At 37.9% G+C, this 22,200-nt stretch overlaps 1 protein-coding gene across 3 annotated transcripts in view; it reads left to right on the top strand.

Annotated features, from left to right (window-relative positions):
- RNF144B (ring finger protein 144B) overlaps positions 1 to 22,200 on the top strand; it is a 202,103-nt gene that overhangs the window by 159,155 nt on the left and 20,748 nt on the right. For all 3 annotated transcript variants that reach the window (XM_017874253.1, XM_017874252.1, XM_017874251.1), the window contains exons 3-4: positions 810 to 914; positions 10,803 to 10,863. In XM_017874253.1, coding sequence (XP_017729742.1) covers positions 810 to 914; positions 10,803 to 10,863 — 166 coding nt within the window. The remainder of the gene's footprint in view (positions 1 to 809; positions 915 to 10,802; positions 10,864 to 22,200) is intronic.

Genomic DNA, 22,200 nt, shown 5'->3' with positions numbered 1-22,200 from the left:
TTTTTTTTTTTTTCTATTCAATTTCTTCTCTGGGTTTCTTTTTTCTATACAGTTTCTTCTCTGGGTTTCTTTTTTCTATTCAATGTCTTCTCTGGGTTTCTTTTTTTCTATTTAATTTCTTCTTTCCCCTGGGGACCAGTGCCTTTTTTCCTACTCAAACCTCCTTTACATGGCATCCACCAAGGCCCATATTTTTGGGAAGGTCTCATTGTCTTTGAGATAATGTCTTTGGGACAATGCGTTATTGTCTTTGGGAAGCAAATTATCTTTGCTGTCCCCAGTCAGCAGGAAGTCACCTGACTTTCCCAAATTTGACATTATCTTTTCCAGGTGCATTTGCTTTTAAGAGTGGTCCTAGAAATGTCACTGCCTTAAGCTTACTTTGATTGTGTGGCTAGCTCAGTGCAAGGGTCACAGCATTCTGTTCTAGTTTTGGGTAAACTTTGATGGAGAGGACCACTAGGTAAAAATGGACTTAGGAACTCATACAGCATTTTTTCAAAAAGGAGGAGGCCTTTAGTGTTAGAAAATAGTGTTTTTTCTTTTCCTAATCTATGGTGGCTGAAATGTGTGAGCATAGGGAAATCTGACTTGAATAAACTCTTAAGATGAAGTAATACATAATTAATTGCCTGTCTGCATTCTTTCCAAAATGATGGCTCTTAGTATTCACACTTGTGATAAGTTTCTTGAGTACAAGAGCCTCAGGACAGCCAATTAAGGAAGAAGAGGCAGTGGTGGTTCTGTTATGTAACCTTTCTGCTACTGTAATGGGATAGGTAATTTGTCTTTTTTGTCTTAACTTCCAGTGCCTGAAACAGTACATGCAGCTGGCAATCCAAGAAGGATGTGGGTCTCCCATCACTTGCCCTGACATGGTGTGCCTAAACCATGGGACCCTGCAGGAAGCTGAGGTATGAATGACTGCCATTATCTTCCCCTCTTTCCTATTTATGTTATTTATTAGGATCTTGAGTCCTTATGTATTTCCCTACCAGGGAGTCCAGCAAGAAAATACAGAGGTTAACTTTTTAAAGGAGCTCTTTAGATTTTTTATACAGACTGTTAAAGCTGTCATTTATCTCAGTTCTACTTATATATACCATCTTGAGTATTGAAGAAGCTGTAGAATAGGCAAAAGTGCCAGAAATCAAATTTACCAAATGTGAAGTTAGGAGGCTGATATGGTTTGGCTCTGGGTCCCCACCCAAATCTCACCTTGAATTGTAATAATCCCCACATGTCAAGGGTGGGACCAGGTGGAGATAATTGAATCATGGGGGCGGTTCCCCCATGCTGTTCTCGTGATAATGAATTCTCGTGAGAACTGATGGTTTTATAAGGGGCTTCCCCGCCCTTTGCTCAGCTCTACTCCTTGCTGCGGCCATGTGAAGAAGGACGTGTTTGCTTCCCCTTCTACCATGATTGTAAGTTTTCTGAGGCCTTCCCAGGTCTGTGGAACTGTGAGTCAATTAAATACCCAGTCTTGGGTATTTCTGCGTGGTAGTGCGAGAATGGACTCATACAGAGGCTGAATAGTGAGTCGTCTTGTAAACTGTAATACCCTAAAGATAAATAGGCAATAGAGTGAGATTTCATCTCTTAAAGAAAAATGGGAGTAGGGGCATAGAACTAGGTAGGTAGATAGAATGTATGATAAAGGACTTAATAATTAGAAGCTCAATTTCAAAAAAAGCCCGTGAAATTTATCGGATACCTGTATTCTAGACCTGTGCTGACTAATCCAGTAGCCTCTAGCCACATGTGACTGTTTACACCTAGACTGATTTAAAGGAAATTAAAAATTTAGTTCAATCATGCTAGTCAGTAATTGCTGAGTGTTCAGTCACATGTGGCTAATGGTTACCAGACTGGACAGCACAGAATAAAATATTTCCATCAGTGCAGAAAGTTCAAATGCATAGTGTTTTAGAATTTTCAGTAAATGGTAGCCACCAGGCACTGACATTTTGAGAATCTAATGTAAGGGACCAGTGTACCCAGACAAGTGGATCAGAATGGGCTATAGTGTCTGTCTTGCAGTTCTCTAGAGCAGAGCTTAAGTAGTCTTCTCATTTTCTTTTTTTCTTGCTTCTTGCTTTCTTTCTCTCTGTCTCTCTTTTTTTTTAAGACCTGATTTTCCTCTGTTGCCCACGCTGGAGTACAGTGGTGCAATCACAGCTCACTGTAGCCTCAACTTCCTGGGCTCAAGCGATCCTCCCACCTCAGCCTCCCGAGTAGCTGGGACTACAGATGTGCACCACCATGCCTGGCTAATTTTCAATTTTTTTTTTTTTTTTTTTTTAAAGACAGGGTCTTTTTATGTTTTCCAGGTTGGGCTCAAGCAATCCTACTGCCTCAGCCTCCCAAAGTTCTGGGATTACAGGTGTGAACCAACACACCTGGCTTCATTTTCTTTGAATAGACATTTTCTCTTTGTATTTTCCCCCTCCTTTGTTCTCCTTATCCTTTCCCCACTCTATACCTTCTCTGTCCTTCTGGTTCTCTTTATCCAGTTTTACTATAAAAGCAATTTTACTTTTAGGCATTAAAACCAGACAAACCCATAATGAGTCTTAAAAATTACAAAAGGAGGCCAGGCGCAGTGGCTCACGCCTGTAATCCCAGCACTTTGGGAGGCCGAGGTGGGCGGATCATGAGGTCAGGAGATCGAGACCATCCTGGCTAACACGGTGAAACCCCGTTTCCACGAAAAATACAAAAAAATTAGCCAGGCGTGGTGGTGGGTGCCTGTAATCCCAGCAGGAATTACGCCTCCCAACCCAGGAGGCGGAGGTTGCATTGAGCCTGGGCGACAGAGGAAGACTCCGTCTCAAAAGAAAAAAAAACAGGATCAAATGTTCTCTATCAACTTGCTACTGTCTTTTTCAGTGATAAAAATATGTGGTAGTGGTGATTGATAATCATTTTGAATTGAGAATGGAATAGAAGATTATATTGGAGATGTGGGTAGCTGCATCAGTTTACATTGGCCTCCTCCTTTGAAAGTAAATACCACACACATGAATTGGACTGTACCACCTTCATTTCTAACTTGCTTTAGATCAAGATTTTATTGCATACAGTTATAACATGTGGCTTATAATCTATGTATTATTGAATATACCACAATGGGGTTCATTCACATATGCTTGACTAGGTTCTATCTCCACGACTACTACTGCCCTCCACCTTTTAAAAAATGTTTAATTACACAGGTAACACATAAATATACTTTGCTTGTTAAAAATAATTCTGATTAAGCCTGGTTCCCTTTATTGTGCTGCTATTTATATTACAACACGTGATTCTTCATTCTTCATTGTCTTACCAAATGCATTTGAGTCTAACATTTCTTCATCTTCAAAGGATGGCAGGAATGTAAGCTCTTTCCTCTGAGCACTTCCTTATGCAGGTCTAACTTACAAAATTGGCTGTGTTCCGTGTAGCTGCCTTCTTGATGTTTCCAAATTGGCTCAGCTGTGATTATGCCTCCTAACTTTTATCTATCAAGAGTAGCCTCCTTAGTGACTCACTTAATGCCCAGTTCAAGTACAATTGACCCTCAGTGTCCATGGGTTCTGCATTTGGGGATTCAACTGCACATGGAAAATACTCAGAAAAAAATATTTTTACTGAACATGTACAGACTTTTCCTTGTCATTCTTCCCTAAACAATACAGTATAATAATTTACCTAGCATTTGCATTGTATTAGGTATTATAAGTAATCTAAAAATGACTTGAACTATACAGGAGAGAGGATATGCATAAGTTATATTCTAATACTACCCCATGTTATTTCAGAGACTTAAGCATCTGAAGATTTTGGTATCTATGGGAGGTCCTGGAACCAGTGCCTTTCAGATACTGAGGGATGACTCTACTGTTCCCGTGTATAGGAAATGGTAGAAAATGGCAGCTGTTGAGAGATAGTGACTCAGGAGCACTTGTGGCTAGAGGTGAACCCACTAGGAGCCAGGGAAAAGTAAAACTTTCCTCTATTGCATCATCTGGTACTTTTAGCTTTTGCTCTGCAGAGCTTTTCCAATGTACTTGATCTTGTCGTGTCCAGCATGAAATTATGAAAAGCAGGACACAGATTATTTATTCCAATAGCATTACTTCAGGCAAAGCCCTTACTTGAAGTTAGTAGCCCTGTTAAAAAAGGTGATGTCTAATTTAAGCAGTTCCCGTATAGTTTATTGAAGTAGCATCCATCACTTCCTGGGAAAGCCTGAACCATTTGTCTGGCCTGTGTAAATTTTGAGTGGTGAGTGCATATACCTATTTGAATAGTACTTGCCATTACATGGCCTGAGAATTTTAACTTCTTCCAATTGCTAGGTGTCAGTGGAGGGCAGGGAAGAGCTTCTCATTTACTAATCTTCTTTCCTAGCCCTGGAGCACTGAAATGACCAGCCTGCCTTTTACTGCTAGTGCCCCAGTGTGCACCAGAGAAAGGGTGGGTGCAGCTGCTCTCCCCAAGAATGGAGGCTTCAGAATTTTTATAGGAGGGGATTTAGGGCAGGGCACTCTGGAGACCTGGGTTAGAGGTATGGTGGAGGAGGGATCGAGTCCTGGGGAATTTGAAGCTATGTTTGCAAAATAAATATAGTTTTTACTCAGATTGCATATTTATTTGGGTGGCTTTGGGAAAGTTGGCTACAGTGATAGGGAATCCAAGTGTTTTTCCCACATCCTCTGCCTCCACTTGCCATCTCTAAACATTCTTCCTTCCCATTATCATGGTGGGAAGCTGGGGCAAAGGAAGGATGAGAATGCCCAGGCAAGAGGCCATATTCCTGTTACTGTGGTGTAAGGATCTGAATGGGAAGGGGTGAGTGTGTCTGTAATAACCTTTGGCTGTAATATGTGTTGGCTGGAGAAAAGTAAACCTTTGGGATGGTGGGGATAGAGGAATCCGCCAAGCCAGAGTTAATAGATATTTTTGAGTTTTCTGGCTGAATTACATTTTAGGAAGTATTTAAAACTTTGTTTTAAAATGTACTTAAAACTGTATAAGTGGGTAATAAGATTTCTAAGATTCTTCTTGAACTAATGGCACATAGGGTTGAATGTGTCACATGAGTGTATGGATGTGTCCCTTTTACTTATGACTGAGTGGAGGGAGAAAAGGCAGGGGATGATATGTGGAAAGATGATCTTGGTTAGATCATATATAGAGACTTCTGTAGCACATGTGAAACAAAGAACAGCGAAAGCCGCCCTCTGCAGTGGACTGCGAAGATCTGTGGTCCTGGAATTCCATTTCTTGCCTTTTGCCTCTCAGACAGTGATGCCCATATGTGGTTTCTAATCAGGACTTTTAATCTAATATTCAGTTAAGAGACTTCACCTTGTTAGTTTCACTCAGGTGAATGGGTGAATGTGCTGTTTTTCTTCTCTGTTAGGAAGACCAGCTCTTGTTCTCTGGGTTATGAAAACATTTTTTAGTTCCTGTGTTAATGTGATTAGACATTGATCTGCAAGATGAGTGTTATTTCCCCTGCCTTGCATTTTGCGAGTCATAGCATCCTCCAAATTGCCCAAACCTTGACAGGTTGTAATGATCTACTTATTAGTGGTCAATTCCATCTCCAGATGCACTGATATGTTTTATTATTTGTTTGCCCTGTTTAACTTTTTAAAAGCAACTGTAGCAGAAGCATGATTTGAAGGACCAAACCTCAGGGAAGTCTGGGTGCCTTTTCCTTCTGTCCGGGCTTTCCAGACTCTGATGGGTAATATTTCTCTAAAGCCTATCCCCAACTTCTGTTTCACTTTTTTAATTGAGTGTTTTTTTTCCTAACTAAAAAGCAACATACATTGTATTTATTAACATTTCTTATGGGAACTCATACCACTTTTGGCATCAATACTTTTGTGGTGAGCAGGCTCCACTTTCTGCCTCTCTTTTTTTTGCAGGGGGGTGGGGGGAGGTGGGTAAGGTCAGTGTTAGTGCAGATGATGATGCTTGTTTAAATATTATGATCGTGGTTAATACTGATTAACAGGGTGTGCCTCACTTTTCGTTTCTTCTTGGTTGTGTACGTCAGAGAGATTAATTCACAGGTATGTGTAACTGTGACAGCACTCCTGTGTGTAGGTGTGGTCTGGCTTCCCTGGATATGCGCTGCTAGGGATGGAATGGAAAAGGGAAGACATTCAGCTGAGTAGGAACTGAGTATTTTTTTTTCTTCTTCTTTTTATTTATTTATTTTTTTTGAGACAGAGTCTTGCTCTGTTGCCCAGGCTGGAGTGCAGTGGCATATTCTCAGCTCACTGCAACTTCCACCTCCTGGGTTCCAGGAATTCTCCTGCCTCAGCATCCTAAGTACCTGGGATTATAGGTGCCCACCACCATGCCCGGCTAATTTTTGTGTTTTTCATAGAGATGGGGTTTTACCATGTTGGCCAGGCTGGTCTCAAACTCCTGACCTGAAGTGATCCGCCCACCTTGGCCTCCCAAAGTGCTGAGATTACAGGCATGAACCACCTTACCTGGCCAGAACTGAGTATTTAAGAAGGATCATAAGGTTCATTTTTATCAGAAATGAAACAAAACAAAATAGTGATTTTGAGGTAAAGTTAGTAACTTTTGTTGTTATTATTTTGATATTATTGCTCTTACTCTATTAACATGAAACTGAATGTATTTTATCCTTGAATTAAAGTTTGGGTTTTCCCCCTCTTTGGAAAGAGTTTCTAGAGTGATGATGAGGGAGCAAAAGTTGTCTTTTGTGCTTGGATGGGAGGAGAGTTAAATTTCTGTTTAACATTAAATAAATTAGCACAGCTTTCAAAGGAGAAGTAGCAAAAATTAACTTTGAAGACCGTTAAGTAGTTGATCTGAGGATAGTGGTCTCATGATACCTGAGAATATACCTAGAGAGCTTTGCTTTTACTGCTCGAACATGGATTTGGTTAGTAATGAATTAGAAGCCACTGAATAAAATAAATGTCTGTAGTCTATGCTGACTGAAATTTAAAAAATGAATAAATAGAGAAGGGACAGGTTTCTCTTACAGTGGAATTTTAATCACCAGTACAAAATGAATGATGGAAATAGAAAAATCACTAAGCAAATATTACAGTAATAATTATTTTCGGCAAGAATTATCAGTAGATACAAAAATTAGTGGGCAAAGTTTGATTAGAAACAGGATTTTGCATAGTTTCAAAATATCTCCCTACAAGATACTTGTTAATTCCAAATGATGGAGAAGCTGGCAGATACCACCTTAACCACATTAAAAAGTTAGCATAATCAATAATGAGACATGTTGTCCTCATGTAACTCCTGATAGGACACATCTGTGATATTCTTGCCAAAAATGCATAACCTCAGTCTAATCATGAGAAAACATCAGACAAATCCAAATTAGGGGAACATTGTACAAATAACTGGCCTGGACTCTTCAAACTCATCAAAGTCACGAAAGGGAAAGATAAATTGAAGAACTGTCCCAGATTGGAAGGTCAAGGAGATACCACAACTAGATACAAGTTGGTAACCTTGATTGGATCTTAAACTGAAAAAAAGACCTTAGTGGGACAATTAGTGAAATCTGAATAAGGCCTGAAGATGTTTTAATTCTGTTGTATCAAAATATAAATTTCATTATTTCAGTACTATGATTATCATTAGGGGAAGTTGGAATGGCATTTAGGAACTAAATTTAGAAAGTGTTATCATTAGGGGAAGTTGAGGGATTGGCATTTGGTAACTCTGTACAAGTTTTGCAACTTTTTATATAATGGTCTGGTGTGATTTTGAATGATTTGGAAATTCTCAGTTGGCAGAAAGAAGATAAATGTATACCACAAGATACCTCTTTATAATCTCTCTTATTCTCTAGGATTGTCAGGTGTAGCAGTCAATTTTAGAGTACTTGTGAATATCCTCAAAAAATTGGTTGTAGCCCGTTTACCTGCAGCCTGATTTAGTCTTCTAATCATCATCCTAAAACAAGGATTAATATTTCAATGTTACAGTTGTAGAAATGGAGGTCTTGAGCAATAGTGACTTAGCTCCAAATGACAGTAGAACCAGGGATTTAACATTTTGTATCATTTGTTGTTGTTGTTGTTTTGTACAGCTCTCATCTAAAGCCAAAAGTATAATAGAAATATTTCAGAAAATTAGTTCTATTCTGCAAAACCCAACAGACAAAATCAAGGGGTTGACCTTTTGTGAATCTTATGTTTATTGCTTTCTAAGTAATTTCAGCCCCTTTAGTGTAGCTTCTGTATGTCCTGCCTCATTGTATGCCAGGCTTCCAGACCAAAGCTTTACTCATGGTAAGCTGTCAACAGCTATTTAGAAAAAATGTGACTGGGTGCAGTTAGCTCATGTCTGTAATCCCAGCACTTTGGCAAGCCAAGACAGGAAGATCACTGGAACCTGGGGGTTTGAGACTGGCCTGGGCAACATAGTGAGACCCCATCTCTACAGAAAATTAAGAAAATTATCCAATTATGATGGTGCATGCCTGTAGTCTCAGCTACTGGAGAGGCTGAGGGGGGAGGATTGCTTGAGCCCGGAAGTTTAAGGCTAACATGAGCTATGATTGTGCCACTGCACTCCAGCCTGGGTTGACAAAGTGAGACCTCATCTCCTAAAAAACAATAATAATAGAAAAGATGTAAGTCTAAATGAGGGGAACTGGGGAAGAGAATGGTGCATTCTGTGGGTGTCTTCATTCCAAAAGGACAAAATAGAATGAGAAGCAATGTAATTAACTTCTTGTAATCACAACTTTCAATTAAAAAATTGATTTACCTTAGTAAGTCTTAGTTCCATACGACCTTTGACTTAAATGAGAAATCCAAAGTAGCATAAAATACCAAAAATTAGAAATCTATGACTTCCCTGTTGGCAATAGTGTGTACTCCAGTGAAATTTATTTTTCTAATTTAAAATTAAACATCTATCTCTACAGTTGTTTACTTTTTACTGCATGAATTTCTGTCATTTTTCACATTAGCATTTCATCTGTATCTAAAACATCTTCTGTTTGCCTTGTCTTCCATAAACTGTATTTGACTTTTATATAAATTGCTCATCATCGAAAAGAGAATCAGAATTTTTAGGGGTTGACTTTGAAGGATTTAAAAGGAGGTCATCAATCCACAAACTATTTTAGATGAGGGTGAGTGGGGTGCAGGACTGTCTTCTAGAATCAAAGAGGGTGGGTGGTTAAAAAAAGATTCATAGAATACTATTGAAGTCTCTTGGGCCCAGGTGGTATCATCCCCAAGTCATGTTGATCCAGCAGTTGACGTAGCATTTGTTTGTCTTCCACCCATGATGCGTTAGTGACAAATTCAGGAACTGAACTCTGGTTCCTAAATGTTTCCTATCACTTCATTTGCCTGTACCTTCTGTCTCCAACTCTGAATTTTATTTGAGACACCTTTGTCTTTCAGGAAAGATGTCTGGATAGCATTATAACAGATGAATAAACTTGACTTTCAGTGTAATGAAAGTCCAACCATACCATTGAAAGAACTATGGTAAAATACATATAACATGATATTGGGCATAATTTTTTTTTTGGTAAAAGTGCTAAGGAGCTTTAATTTATGGTACCACATGAAAATGCAACATTTTCTCCCCAATTGGAGAAAGAAAATTTGGATAAAAATGTTTTTATAATTAAAGTTATGTTTTACCATGCTTTATTTGGAATGAGGAAGACCAAACTTGTTTTGTGGTCCTTTATACATTTTAGCTAACTTAGATTCATTTGTGAAATGATTAAGGGAAAGGATTAGATTTTGAATGCATTATAAAAGGTATAATATTTGTTAAATACAATTTTAGCTACATCATTTTCTTACTCCAGTGTTCTCAAAGCAGATGTCCTTTCCTTAGTTGCAAGAATGTCAATGTAGGTATATTTTGTGCCAAAAAAAGTTGATGGTTTAGAGTTGGAATTGTCAGGGCTAAAACTCTGTCCTGTATCAACCCACTGGATGTCTGGAAGGCTAATATCAAATCCTTTAATTTTCTTATATATAAATCTTTAAGTTATGTCAATATGTTTACATTTGATGTCAATGGAATTAAAATGTTTAGAATGCTGATTTAAGAGCAGTTAGCTTTTCCTGCATCTGCCTTTAAAAATGACTAATTTGAAATGTCATTCAGTTAAGTATGAATTGTCGTTTACTAGTAAACCTTTGGTTTATATTGCCATCTGAAATGGAATAGGAGTCTAGTTGCAAGAAATATTTTAGGCATTTCTTTTCTACCGGGGTCTGGGATGTCAATGTCCAATAACCAAGGGCTCCAGGAAGTGACTCTTGTCAGAATAAATGATTTTATATTGTTTAAAAGGTAATTTTTCCTAGGTGACAAATGACATTTGCATAATTCCTGAGATGCTGTCTACCTGACTTTAGTTTTTAAGGATTCCAAAGCTAGAACTATTAACTTCAAAAAATTATTAAATGAAGATATAGAGAAAGGAAGCATCTTTAATATATAAATATGAATAGTTTTAGAAGTCCCTGTAATAAAATTTTGTTGTCCGGTCTTGGTAGCTACTGACTGAAGGATAGAAGGTGATCAATGAGAACCCTTGAGCAGTGATTCTCAGCTGTGGTGGTGGAGTGGGGATGACTTGAAAATTGTTGCATCTGTTTTACTACATGAATAGTGTAGAGAAAAAGAGGTTTGCAAACAATTGGTGTAGAGAAAGTATAATAAGCACAGCCAGAAAGAGAAATCAAAAGGCTGGTAACTTAGGGCCCTATGATGACTGAAGTCTCAACTTTTTATGTCTCTGGTTTCAGATTGCCTGTTTGGTACCTGTGGACCAGTTTCAACTTTATCAGAGGTTAAAATTTGAAAGAGGTATGAACTCTTCTTTTTTTCCTGATGGTGAATGTGGTTTTACATGTGTCATTTTTAAACTAACCTGCATGGAAGATAAAGGCAACTGTGGGCTGTCAACAAAGCCACAAGGGTACTCCAAAAGGAGGATACTGTAATTGCAACATAAAATTTCAAGCCTCTCAGCTACCACCAGAAAAAAATGCAGAATAGCAGGAAACAGAACTTTCCTTACGTTGTTTGTTTTGTATTTTTAATTTGGCTTATGTAAGAAAGGTTTTGCAAAATTTAGATGGCTTTATAATCACAATAATACAAAAGAAAGTGACTCTCAAAATGGGTTTTACCACTAATTTTCGATTCTTGAAGATCACTTGGAAACATTACCAGCCCAAACATCTTCACTGCTCCTCAAAATACTCACCACCTGCTTTTTTGATACTGCTTTTGTCATCATGTAATAACAGACTGTGGATATGTATCATTCTTGTGCCATTTACAATGTATTGGACTGGTTTTCTTTCTGACTTTGGACTTGGGGGAACTTATATAGCTTTTCTGTTTAGCTATAAGAATTATGTTTTTACTTCATTTGGCTTTTGACAGGTATTTTTTAGCAGCCATTTCCCTCTTGTCATACCCTAATCTATTTTTGAGGTAAATGGACTATTTCTTAGTATCTCAGAAGTAGGAAAAAAATTGTTTCTCCCAGAACTCATTGGACTGGTATAGTCTCATTGAGTATATTAAACTGAAGCCTAGCATGAACGTAAAGTTTTCTGATTGCTAACTTGTAAATATGGATTAGTAAAGTCTAGAGGTGAGCGTGGGGGGGAATGAATATTTGTCATGTGCCAATAAGTTTGGTCAGTACAATTATTTTTATCTCATTTACTTTTTACAACTACCCTGAAAAATAATTCTTACAGGAAAAAAGAAAAAAAAAACGTTAAGAGCATGAAATGGGGTAGAGTAGGAATGCTTGTTGGGGATTCATAGGTTGTTAATCGCAACCTTAGATCTAGATCTGGCTTGGTCTTATAGGAGAAGAACACTGACTTTGTTTTTGTGTGTTTTTTTTTAATCCAGCAGCCAAAACCAGATTCATCTCATGGATGGATGACTTAACTCATAGGCTGATATATTAAGCTAAATTTACAAAAAAAAAAAAAAAATCTTGGACTAGGTTGTTTGAATTCCAAATGGTGGGTACGTTTTTGCTCTATATCCAGATGGGAAGTAGGAATAATAGTTTATAATGTTGAACATGGAATCAGAACCAGGGAGTCAGATGGATTTTAGGTTTAATGGATGATGATGTAATCTGATGCTTCTATCCTGTGATAAGTTAATGATGGGGGTAGTTATTATTGACCCTCTCTAATCCATCCACATGGGCTGATTAGATTGAGTATTATAACACCAGATGTGATAGCTAAAGATAACAGCATCAACCATCTGCCCTGCCATTTTCCCACTTTATCCCGATATCCTCCACTATAAAAATCAATTATAATTAGAACATGGACATTCTCAGTATTCACCCTGTGGATGACTGGCTGTAGCAAGTACTATGATTTGAGGGCTTTTACCTGGAGAAAGCCTGAAGAGTTAGGTTGAATTTTCAGGCTGCTGCTTAAATGGTGAGCTGTGACCTATCAACCATGTCAGTCCTACTCAGTCACTGGGACTCAGTCTATTTATAGTATTCTCCTGCCTCCATCAGCACTTCTCCTTTCCCATGACTGCCTGTTACTTCCCGGCTAACCTCACTGCCCCATATGTCAGCAACAGGCCTTATTCCTAATTGTTTTACATTTTAGGTAACACATCTGTTACCTCAGATGGCTTTTTGTAATTAGAATATTCTAATACTACCAGGAATTACAGCTTTCTGTGGGTTGCTTCTCACTGATGAATATAAAGTTTTGGTTTATTTTAGAATGGTATCTAAGAGCCTGAGTGCAATTGCAGGCTCCACCACTGGTAAGCTGTGTGACCATGGCAAGGTCCTTAATATTTCTGCATCTCAACTTCCTCATCTGTGAAATGGGGATAACGAGCATCTCAAAACCATAGGGTTGTGATGAGGATTATGTGAATTAATACTTGTAAAGCACTTCCTGTGAGTGCTTCCTGTGTCTCAGTGTTCAAAATTTTAACAGTCGTTGGCAATAAAAATAAGTGAAAAGTGGCACCTTTAAATTAAATTATTCTCAATGTTCTTCTCCTGTACACTTTTTTCCCCATGAAATCACCTGAAGATGCTGTTCTTCAGGAAACATCATACTGAAATAGATATTATTGATTGTCTTGTTGTCAGTGGGATTAGAACACTTGAAATTAATTGGCAACATCCATCTTTATGTGGGGCAAGGTAGATGTGGAAAATCATTGGCCAAGATTTTCACTCTTTCCCCAGATGGTGGTTGGCTTTTTGAGTTTTCAAGTAGTATTCAAACCTACTTGTGACTGGCTTATTCTTTCATTAGACATGATAATATGTTCAGTCTGGCTATAATTAAGTTGGGCAGGCCTCTGAGCCAGTCTGTCTTTCTTAGGTGGTGATGGCATATTTCTACTTTGCTCTGTTACAAATTGATCAAATAGTTTTATTCATACATGGATTTTTTTTTTTTTCTCACGAGTTCTAGGCAGATGCCCCACTATGGATCCCATGCATTGACAATTCATGTTGTTGTTCTTACTTTATAGATGAAGAAACTGAAAACAGGGCAGATTGAGACTTGCTTAGGACCACATAGACTGTGGCTAACCTTCCTCATCTATACAAATGTTAAAATTCCATACTTTTCTTTTTGTTATTAAACATATACCTAACATAAAAGTTGACATTTAAACCATTTTTAGATGTACAATTCAGTGACGTTAATCACATTCATACCGTTAGGCAGCCATCACCACTGCTTCTAAAGCTCTTTCGTGATCCCAAATTCTGTAGCCGTTAACCAATAAGTCCTTATTCCTCCTCTCTGCAACCCCTAATAACCTCTAATCCACTTTCTCTTATTTGCCTATCCTAGATATTTCATATAAGTGGAACCATACAATAGCTGTCCTTTTGTATTTGTCTTATTTACTTAATAAATGTTTTTCAAAGTTCCATTCCTGTTGTAGCATATATGAGAATTTCATTTTTTAAGGCTGAATCATCCATTTTATGTTTTTAACGTCATTTTGTTTATTCATCTGTTGATGGACATTTCAGTTGTTTCCACCTTTGGCTGCTGTAAGTAATGCTGCTGTGAACACTAGGGTGTAACTATCTGAGTTTCTGCTTTCAATCCTTTTGGGTAAAGTAACTAGAAGTGGGATTATGGGATCATATGGTAATTTTACGTTTATTTTTTGAGGAACTGCCAAATTGTAAAACCCTGTAATTTAAATATAAATTTAATTAGACATCTTACTGTCATAAAGTATTGCAGTGTGTTAAATTTAGTGACCTTTTGATTTAAACCCCTCATTTTATGAAAAACGTAATTGAGGCCCAGAGACAATTTCCTCTTAGGTGATTTTGTTTTTGTTTTATTTATTTTTTTTGAGATGGAGCCTCATACTGTCACGCAGTCTGGATTGCAGTGGCACGAACTTGGCTCACTGCAACCTCTGCCTCCTGGATTCAAGCAATTCTCCTGCCTCAGCCTCCAGAGTAGATGGGATTACAGGTGTCCACCACCACAGTTGGCTAATTTCATATTTTAGTAGAGATGGGGTTTTGCCATGTGGATTAGGCTGGTCTCGAACTCCTAACCTCAGGTGATCCATCCACCTCGGCCTCCCAAAGTGCTGGGATTACAGGCGTGAGCTACTGCACCCGGCCTCTTAGGTGATTTTGGAAGGCAATTTGTAATCACATAATTCTTCATTACCATCCATTATAATTATTATTGGAAAATGGACATTTCAAGTAACAGTAAATTTAAGTTAATAAAGTGCTACATAATGGAATTTACATGGTTGGGATACACTTTATCTAATCCTATCTAAACTTTATCTAAAGTAGGTAAAATAGACTTCTTATCTACCTCAAACTCAAGACCTTCGTCAGCTAGGTGACTTTGAGATCTATGTTGTGAATATATATTTAATGTGAAACCGTTTATAAGGGGATATGGGGGTGCGTTAAATACTCACTAATATTGTTAATGAGTTAAATGACTAAGTGACTGAAAGAAAATCTCATTGCTGGACTGTGAGACAGAACTGTAGAGATTGCTGCTGCTCTGGAAAAACGTAGAATCAGAGTAGATGCAGTACTATTTCTTAGTTATAAAAAATCATCCTTAGTTTTTTCAATTAGTGTCTGCCAAGTTCTTTTAGTCTTTAGCTTGTTGTTCAGTGTGTGAATTGTCCTCTGCTTTGTGTTACATATTTGATTAGCTTGTCCTTTATGTCTTTGTCTTCAGCTAAGTCTGACAGAAAATATTTTGAATAGGATTGCACAAAAATCATCCTGCTGCTTACGCAACTCAAAGAAACACTATCTGATATTGGTTGGTTATTCTACCCACTTTCCACCCATCTGCGACTTTTCCTCTGGCTACCACTATGTTTCTGGCTTTCTCTTTCTGCATCAGTTTTCCAGTATTAACAAGGAAAAGGGAATGCTAAGTTTGGCATGGATTAATGACCACTGCTTTACTTTCCAGTGGTTCTCAAAGTACATGTCTGATGATTAATGCTAGAATTTTTCTTGCCTCTTGTTTCCAGAGTCTACTTTTCCAAAATAGTTTTTTTTTTGAAAATTGGTTTAAGATGATCCATCTCGAGTTCTTAAGCACTTTTCCTTTTTTTGTGACCCTGTTTGACTTTCTATAACTGTTCCTTACTAGGGTGATGTATCTGTTCTTGAATATTTATTTATATTATCATATAGCAGTTTAAGAACTCTTACAGAGGGGTTGTGTCATATTGTTCTCCTTCATTAAAAAAAGTGAAATAGGAAGTTGTCTTTCTGTTGTTGTCTGTTAATATTACTGGCTTCACTCCTGTATTCATTATGTGCTTATTGATGTATTGTGTGTCTATCCTATGCCAGGTGCCGTTCCAGTGCTTCTTCAAGCTGTGGTTCCATCTTTCTTTGAAAGCCCTTTTGTTCTCAGCATTCTCCTCAAGCCTCCTTTCATTTCATGTCTTCACATTTATGACATAACTCTAGTTTCACCTTACTCTTTTATTTCTCCTTGGTGAAATGCTTCCACCCCAGCTTTTGTATCTGATCATAAAAGGTTTTATTCCATCAGAGCTCCCTATGTAGTTATGTAGTTTCTTTTAGTGATTTTCCCCCTATTTTTAGACCGTGTGATGCTTAAGTACTTTGCTCAGTTTGATTTTTTTTTAGCACCTCCCATATCTCAGTCTACTAAAACAGTTTTGTTTATTACAGCTGATAATTAAATTAAGGGCATGGTGTTTCCCACAATAATAAAAGTTCGTGTGATATCTTTTTTGACACAATGGTGGAGAATGACAGAAAAACCACTCCTGCTAGGAGAGAGAATGTACAACATAATCAAAAGCGAACTCAGCATATGTAATGCTGATGGTGCCAGGTGGGACAACCAAGGGTTTTAGATTGAGATTTTGAAAACCGAAAGCAATCATTAAGGTCAGATACGGTCTTTAGGTCTCATGGCAATTTTAATTTCCCAGAATGTTTCTGTTTCCCAGTAATAGTTAGAATACAGAAGTAGAAAATAGTTTTAAATAGCATTTTTTTGCATTGCATAATTTACATGAACATGCAGAGTCTCAAGATCAAATAGCTGTGGGGCTTTGCTTCAGTAATCAATTCGACTTTTTGTAAGTAAGTTGCAGTTTACATCTTTCAATTTGTCTCTATCTCTGATGTAAATATGTCAGAGTTAATCACTTCTAAATCATGTATAGTAATATAAAATTTTGAGGGCACTATTATTTAGGGGCTGACTTACAGGTCCCTGGTTTCTCTTTTACTAGATTTCTGAACTTTTTCCCATCTCAAAGCTACATGATGTTTTCATCACTGCTGATGCAGAAGTAATTGGTTGACTAGGCATCAGTTCACTTTCTTCTAACATTGGAATAGAAATTCGAAGGGGGAGCAACCAGACCTTCAACTTCTGGATAATTGTGCATTTTGTATATCTATATTATAACTGTGTTTCCTAGGCCAAAAGCCAGGAAATAGAATTGAATTTACAATAAAAGTAATAAAAAGTGCTGAAAAAAATATCCTGTGACTCCTATGGGGCTCCACTTTGTCTCAAATTCCTTACAGATCATTGGTGTGAGGAGAGAAGGAGAAGAAGAACAGCTCTTCATGTGATAGCAATCTGACTTCCCACTAGTGTCTACCAGTTTGTTCCTTTTAGCTTGGTTCTGTGTAGTCCCGTTAGATGCCAGGGCTGTTGACTCTTCTGCATTTTTTCTGTTTCTACTAAACTTGGCCTCTAGACCACTTGTATACCTTACATTGGCTTTTCCTTGTATCTGCTCTTCTGGGAGCTGAACTGAAGGGCATTCTGCAGTGTAGGTACCATGCTGTGCTCGGACATCTTTTCAGTGGAATCTGGCCAGACTTCTACGTCTGGATCCCTGTTTCTTTGGGGGAAGCACTTCTCCAAAAGTGCCCTATTGCAAATATCTCTCTGGGTTGTTACTGCTGTTCTCTGGAAATATCTGAATGTAGGGCTGAACAATCTAGAGCTTGGCTACATATGCTATCGTTATCTTTTTTATTATGGGAAATTGATTTACTGATGCTATGTCTTATATTTCTGTTACGCCACTCTATTTATTTACACAAATGCATCATTCTAGGCATCTTACTAGGTCAGTGATTGTCAGAGAAGGGTGAATGTATCTCCCAGGGACATTTGGTGATGTCCAAAGACATTTTTGATTGTTATGACTTGGGTGGGAAGCTACTGGCATCTAGTGGGTAGAGACCAGGGATGCTGCTAAACATCTAATGCATCATTCATAAAAGTTTTATTGGTTCTATTTTAGGGTGTGTGTGTGTGTGTGTGTGTGTGTTGGCTCAACAGATATGTCAGGACATCTCCATGACAGTAAATTATCCAATCCAAATGTCAATAGTGCTGCTGTTGAGAAATCCTTTCCTAGCTGATGGGGAATACAATGATCATCAGGACAAAATCCCTGCCCTAAAGGATCCTGCATACGTGCATGTGTGTATGTGGGAGGTTAGATAATAAATAAGTAATATTAGATGGTGGGGATATATCCTTTTATATAAATAAGGGTAAGGGGAAAGAGATAGATGGGGGAGGCTATTTTGGATAGGATTTTTGTGGAAGACCTCTTTGACGAAGTTATATCTGAAAAAGGACTTGATTTGATGTGAGCAAGTCATGCGAATACTTATGGGAAGAGCATCACTTCAGGGAGAGGTAAAGGTACGTACAAAGCCCCTGAGGTGAGAACAAGCCTGATTTCTGTTTGAGAAACAGCAAGGAGGCCCTTGCGACGGAGCTAGGCGAGCAGAGGGGAGAGCCATAGAAGGTAATTTGGAAGTGGTAGTCAAGGGCCTGATCCCACAGATTATGAAGATGAAGTCCCAGTGTGATGGGAAGCCACTGGAGGGTTTGGATCAGGGGAATGTCATGATATGATTTCCATTGTAGAAGATTACTCTGGCTGCTGCGCAAGAATGGATGGTAATGGAATGACATGGCAGCAGAGAGATTTATTAGGAGGCTGTGGTAGTGATCAAATCCAAGACAGTACAGTAGATTATATATTGAAAGCAGAAGCGTTGAAAATCCCCAGATTTGGAGTCTATTTTGAAGGTGGAACTGTCAGGATTTCCTGGTAGAGATACATCTGGATTATATGAGTCAGGATCAGGAGTATAAACTTTGGAATCATCAACATAGAGGTCAGGTTTAAAGCTGTGACATGGGATGAGCTCATCTAAGAACCGAACATAGATAAAGAAGCAGTCTCAGGACTGAGCCCTGGGACACTATAGGTTTTAGAGGTGGGGAAGAAAAGGTAGTCTGGCAAAGGAGACTGACAAAGGATGGCCAGAAATATGAATCTAGAAGCTGGGTGAAGACAGTGTCCACTGGGTCAGATGCTACTGACAGATGAGGAGAGATATGGTCTTAGAGTTGATAACAGAGGTCTTTGGTGATCTTGACAAGTGGGTTTTAGTAGAATGACAGAGAAGTACCAGCTTGGAGAGGGTTCAGGGTACTATGAGAAGAAAAATGGGTGCAGTGAATATATTAACTCTTTCAAGGAGTTTTGTTTTGTTTTGTTTTTCTCTTGAACTCATAATCCAGCAGAAAGGGATGATACAGGAGAGGGATGGAGGAGGTAACTACAGAAGCCAAATCCTTGAGATTGTGAGGAAAATGGATTTCAGTGGCAGGTGCAGGGATTGGATTTACTAGGGGGTAGGTTTAGGTCATCTTCTCTATCAGGAAAGAAGGTGGAGAGGTTTACAGACATGAATGCAGACGGGCTAGTAGATTTCTTGTGCATGGGTTCTCTTCTAATTGCTTATTTCCTACGTGAAATAAGGAGGGTCAGCAGCTGAGAGTGAGAAGAGAAAAGGGGTAATGCAGATTTGAAGCAAAAGGAGGAGCTTTATATAACATGAAAGTATAGTGAACCTAGCAATATTGAACGTGAAGTTTACAGAATACCTCCCAGGTTGCATCCATTCATAAATCATCCAGCAGATATTAATAGAGCACCATGTGTAAGTTACTGCTTTTCAAAGTATAGAACTGTGACTCAGAATAATAAATGCATTTTATTTTGAAAGCCAGCACACATGTGCGCGCGCACACACACACAAACAGACACACACCAAGATGAAACCAGCAAAAGTTTCATGAAACTAGTGTGAGATGCAGTCTATTTTCTTTTCTAATCTATTTCTTTTTATACTGGTTACAACCCATTAAACTGGTATCTCAATCCCCATTGTTTGAAAAGCATCATGATAAAAAATACAAATTTGTGTGTCCCCTTTCAAAGAGTTTAAAGTCACACATGAAGGTTGAGGATTGGGGGAAATTTCACTAATTCTTGTGTAGAACCTACTTCGTGTCAGGCACTGTGTTAAGTGTCTTATTTACAGTGTCTATTCAATCTTGAACATCTCTATTTTATAGGAAAGAAAGAAGTCTTGTGTTAGATGGTTTCTCTAGTGAGTAAAACCACACTTTCTTCTATGATAACCCTAGCTGGGTTCAGTGAAAACTAAAGGCTACTTCCATTCTGGGTTTTTCTGCTTTTGTAAAATTCAACTGCTTTATTACATGTGAGAATTTCATTTACGTTTGCATTATTTGGATAAAATGTGGAAATCTTTCAGATCAAAACTATCTGTAGATTGGTTGCTTATTCATGGTTCTAACCTATAGGTTTAAATGCAATTTTTAAAAATGTGCAGCTGTCAGTAGCTCTCAAAAGGAAGACTTAGAATTGGCTCAGTGTCATCCCGTTCTCACAAACGTGATCATCGCAAAGGCTTTATCTCTGGCATTTTTTATCTTTAAAAATTATAAAGGTTTTAACATTTTTATTTCACAAAAATCAATAATACATAGACAAGAGATAAATCTAAGAAATATACAAAAGTAAAGAGAGAATTAAAATCTAAAGACCAGTTGAAGCTTGCTTTACCCTTAATATTTTTAGCTCTATTCATTTGTATTGCATGTATATTTACTAAAAACAAAGAGCTTATCTTATTTGTTCATGTATTTACTGAATTTTTAAAAATTGACAGATAAAATTGTAGGTATTTACTGTCTACAATGTGTTTTCAAATATATATATATATATATATATACACACATTGTGGAAATAACTAAAATTAACATGTGCATTATCTATCTTATATAGTCATTGTTTTGTGTTGAAAACATTTTACATCTACTTTCTTAGCATTCTTCAAGAATGTAATATATTAAGTATAGTCGCAATTGTAGTTGTACAATACTGTCTAGCAATTCTAAGTTAGTAGTTACCCAGTTGAACGAGCAAAACGTGTACTTTGAGCTCAGAGGTCCCTACCGTGAATCAAAAATAGAGAAAGACAGAAAAACAAATTGCATAAGTATTCTTTGTGCCTTCAGACAGAGTTACCAATTTCCCTTTTCTTTTTCAGAAATGCCATTTATGAATTTCAGTAAATGATCTGTGTGTAGCTGTTTGACTGTAAGGGATAAGTCAGCTGTCGCTGTTCCAGTTTTGGTTTCTCCTCTTTTCATGCTGGGCAAATTCTGCACTTGACGTTCCCAGACTTGTCTGTGCCGGGTGCAGGTTTTATATTAATATATTGATATGTTTACTTCCAATTCATTACTTCCATGGTCTGTATTTAATGAGGTGTTGGTCAACAGTCTTTGGCGGGATGAGGGGAACAACTCTGATTGTAGTGCTTGCCGGGTTTTTTGTTGTTGTTGTTTGTTGTTGTTGTTGTTGTTGTTGTTGTTTTAGACGGAGTCTTGCTCTGTTGCACAGGCTGGAGTGCAGTGGCAATATTTCAACTCACTGCAAATCTCCGCCTCCCAGGTTCAAGCGATTCTCCTGCCTCAGCCTCCCAAGTGGCTGGGGTTACAGGTGTGTGCCACCACGCATGGCTAATTTTGTATTTTTTAGTAGAGAAGGTGTTTCACTATGTTGGCCAGGGTGGTCTTGAACACCTGACCTCAGGTGATCCACCCACCTTGGCCTCCAAAGGTGCTGGGATTACAGTTGTAAGCCACCACACCCGGCTGAGTTTCTAAGGTGAAATATTAATACTTCCACCATGGCTAATTTTAAACTACCAAGGTAATGTCACTGAACTTGGAGTTGGAAAGAGAAGCAATTGGTTCTCATGAGCTGGGAAGATCCCACTTTGGGATGTGAATGCCAGTGCCCTTGTTCAGTGTTTTCTTTAAGGACAGAATTTTAATTCTAATGTCCAGAAAAAGTCTGTTCTCTCTTCTACAGCTTCCAAATGCTGCCTGCAAAGTTGCTACCTCAGGGATTTTTTAAAAAAGATCTGTTTATATGGTGCTTTATCTCTTTGTAATGGAATGTCATTGTATTTTGTCTCAGTATGTATTTCCTGCTTTGTTTTATGATTAGGAAGGACTAGTTTTACCCCCTGTTTTTAGAGTTGGTTAAAGGGAAAACTACATTTGGATATTTGGATTAAAAAAACATAAGAAACTTTCCGTATGTAACTATTAAATATTTCTTTCCTCTTCCTCTAAGAGATGCTCATCAATAGTTGTTGATACTTTCATTTTTGTTATCTCATGGGATGCACTGTCATTTATTTGCATTGCTTGGTTTCCCTTTTTTTTTTTTTTTTTTTTT

The sequence above is a fragment of the Rhinopithecus bieti genome, unplaced genomic scaffold, assembly GCF_001698545.2.
Source record: "Rhinopithecus bieti isolate Rb0 unplaced genomic scaffold, ASM169854v2 scaffold_8309, whole genome shotgun sequence".
Lineage (NCBI taxonomy): Eukaryota > Metazoa > Chordata > Mammalia > Primates > Cercopithecidae > Rhinopithecus > Rhinopithecus bieti.
This window is presented reverse-complemented; position numbering and strand designations above follow the sequence as displayed.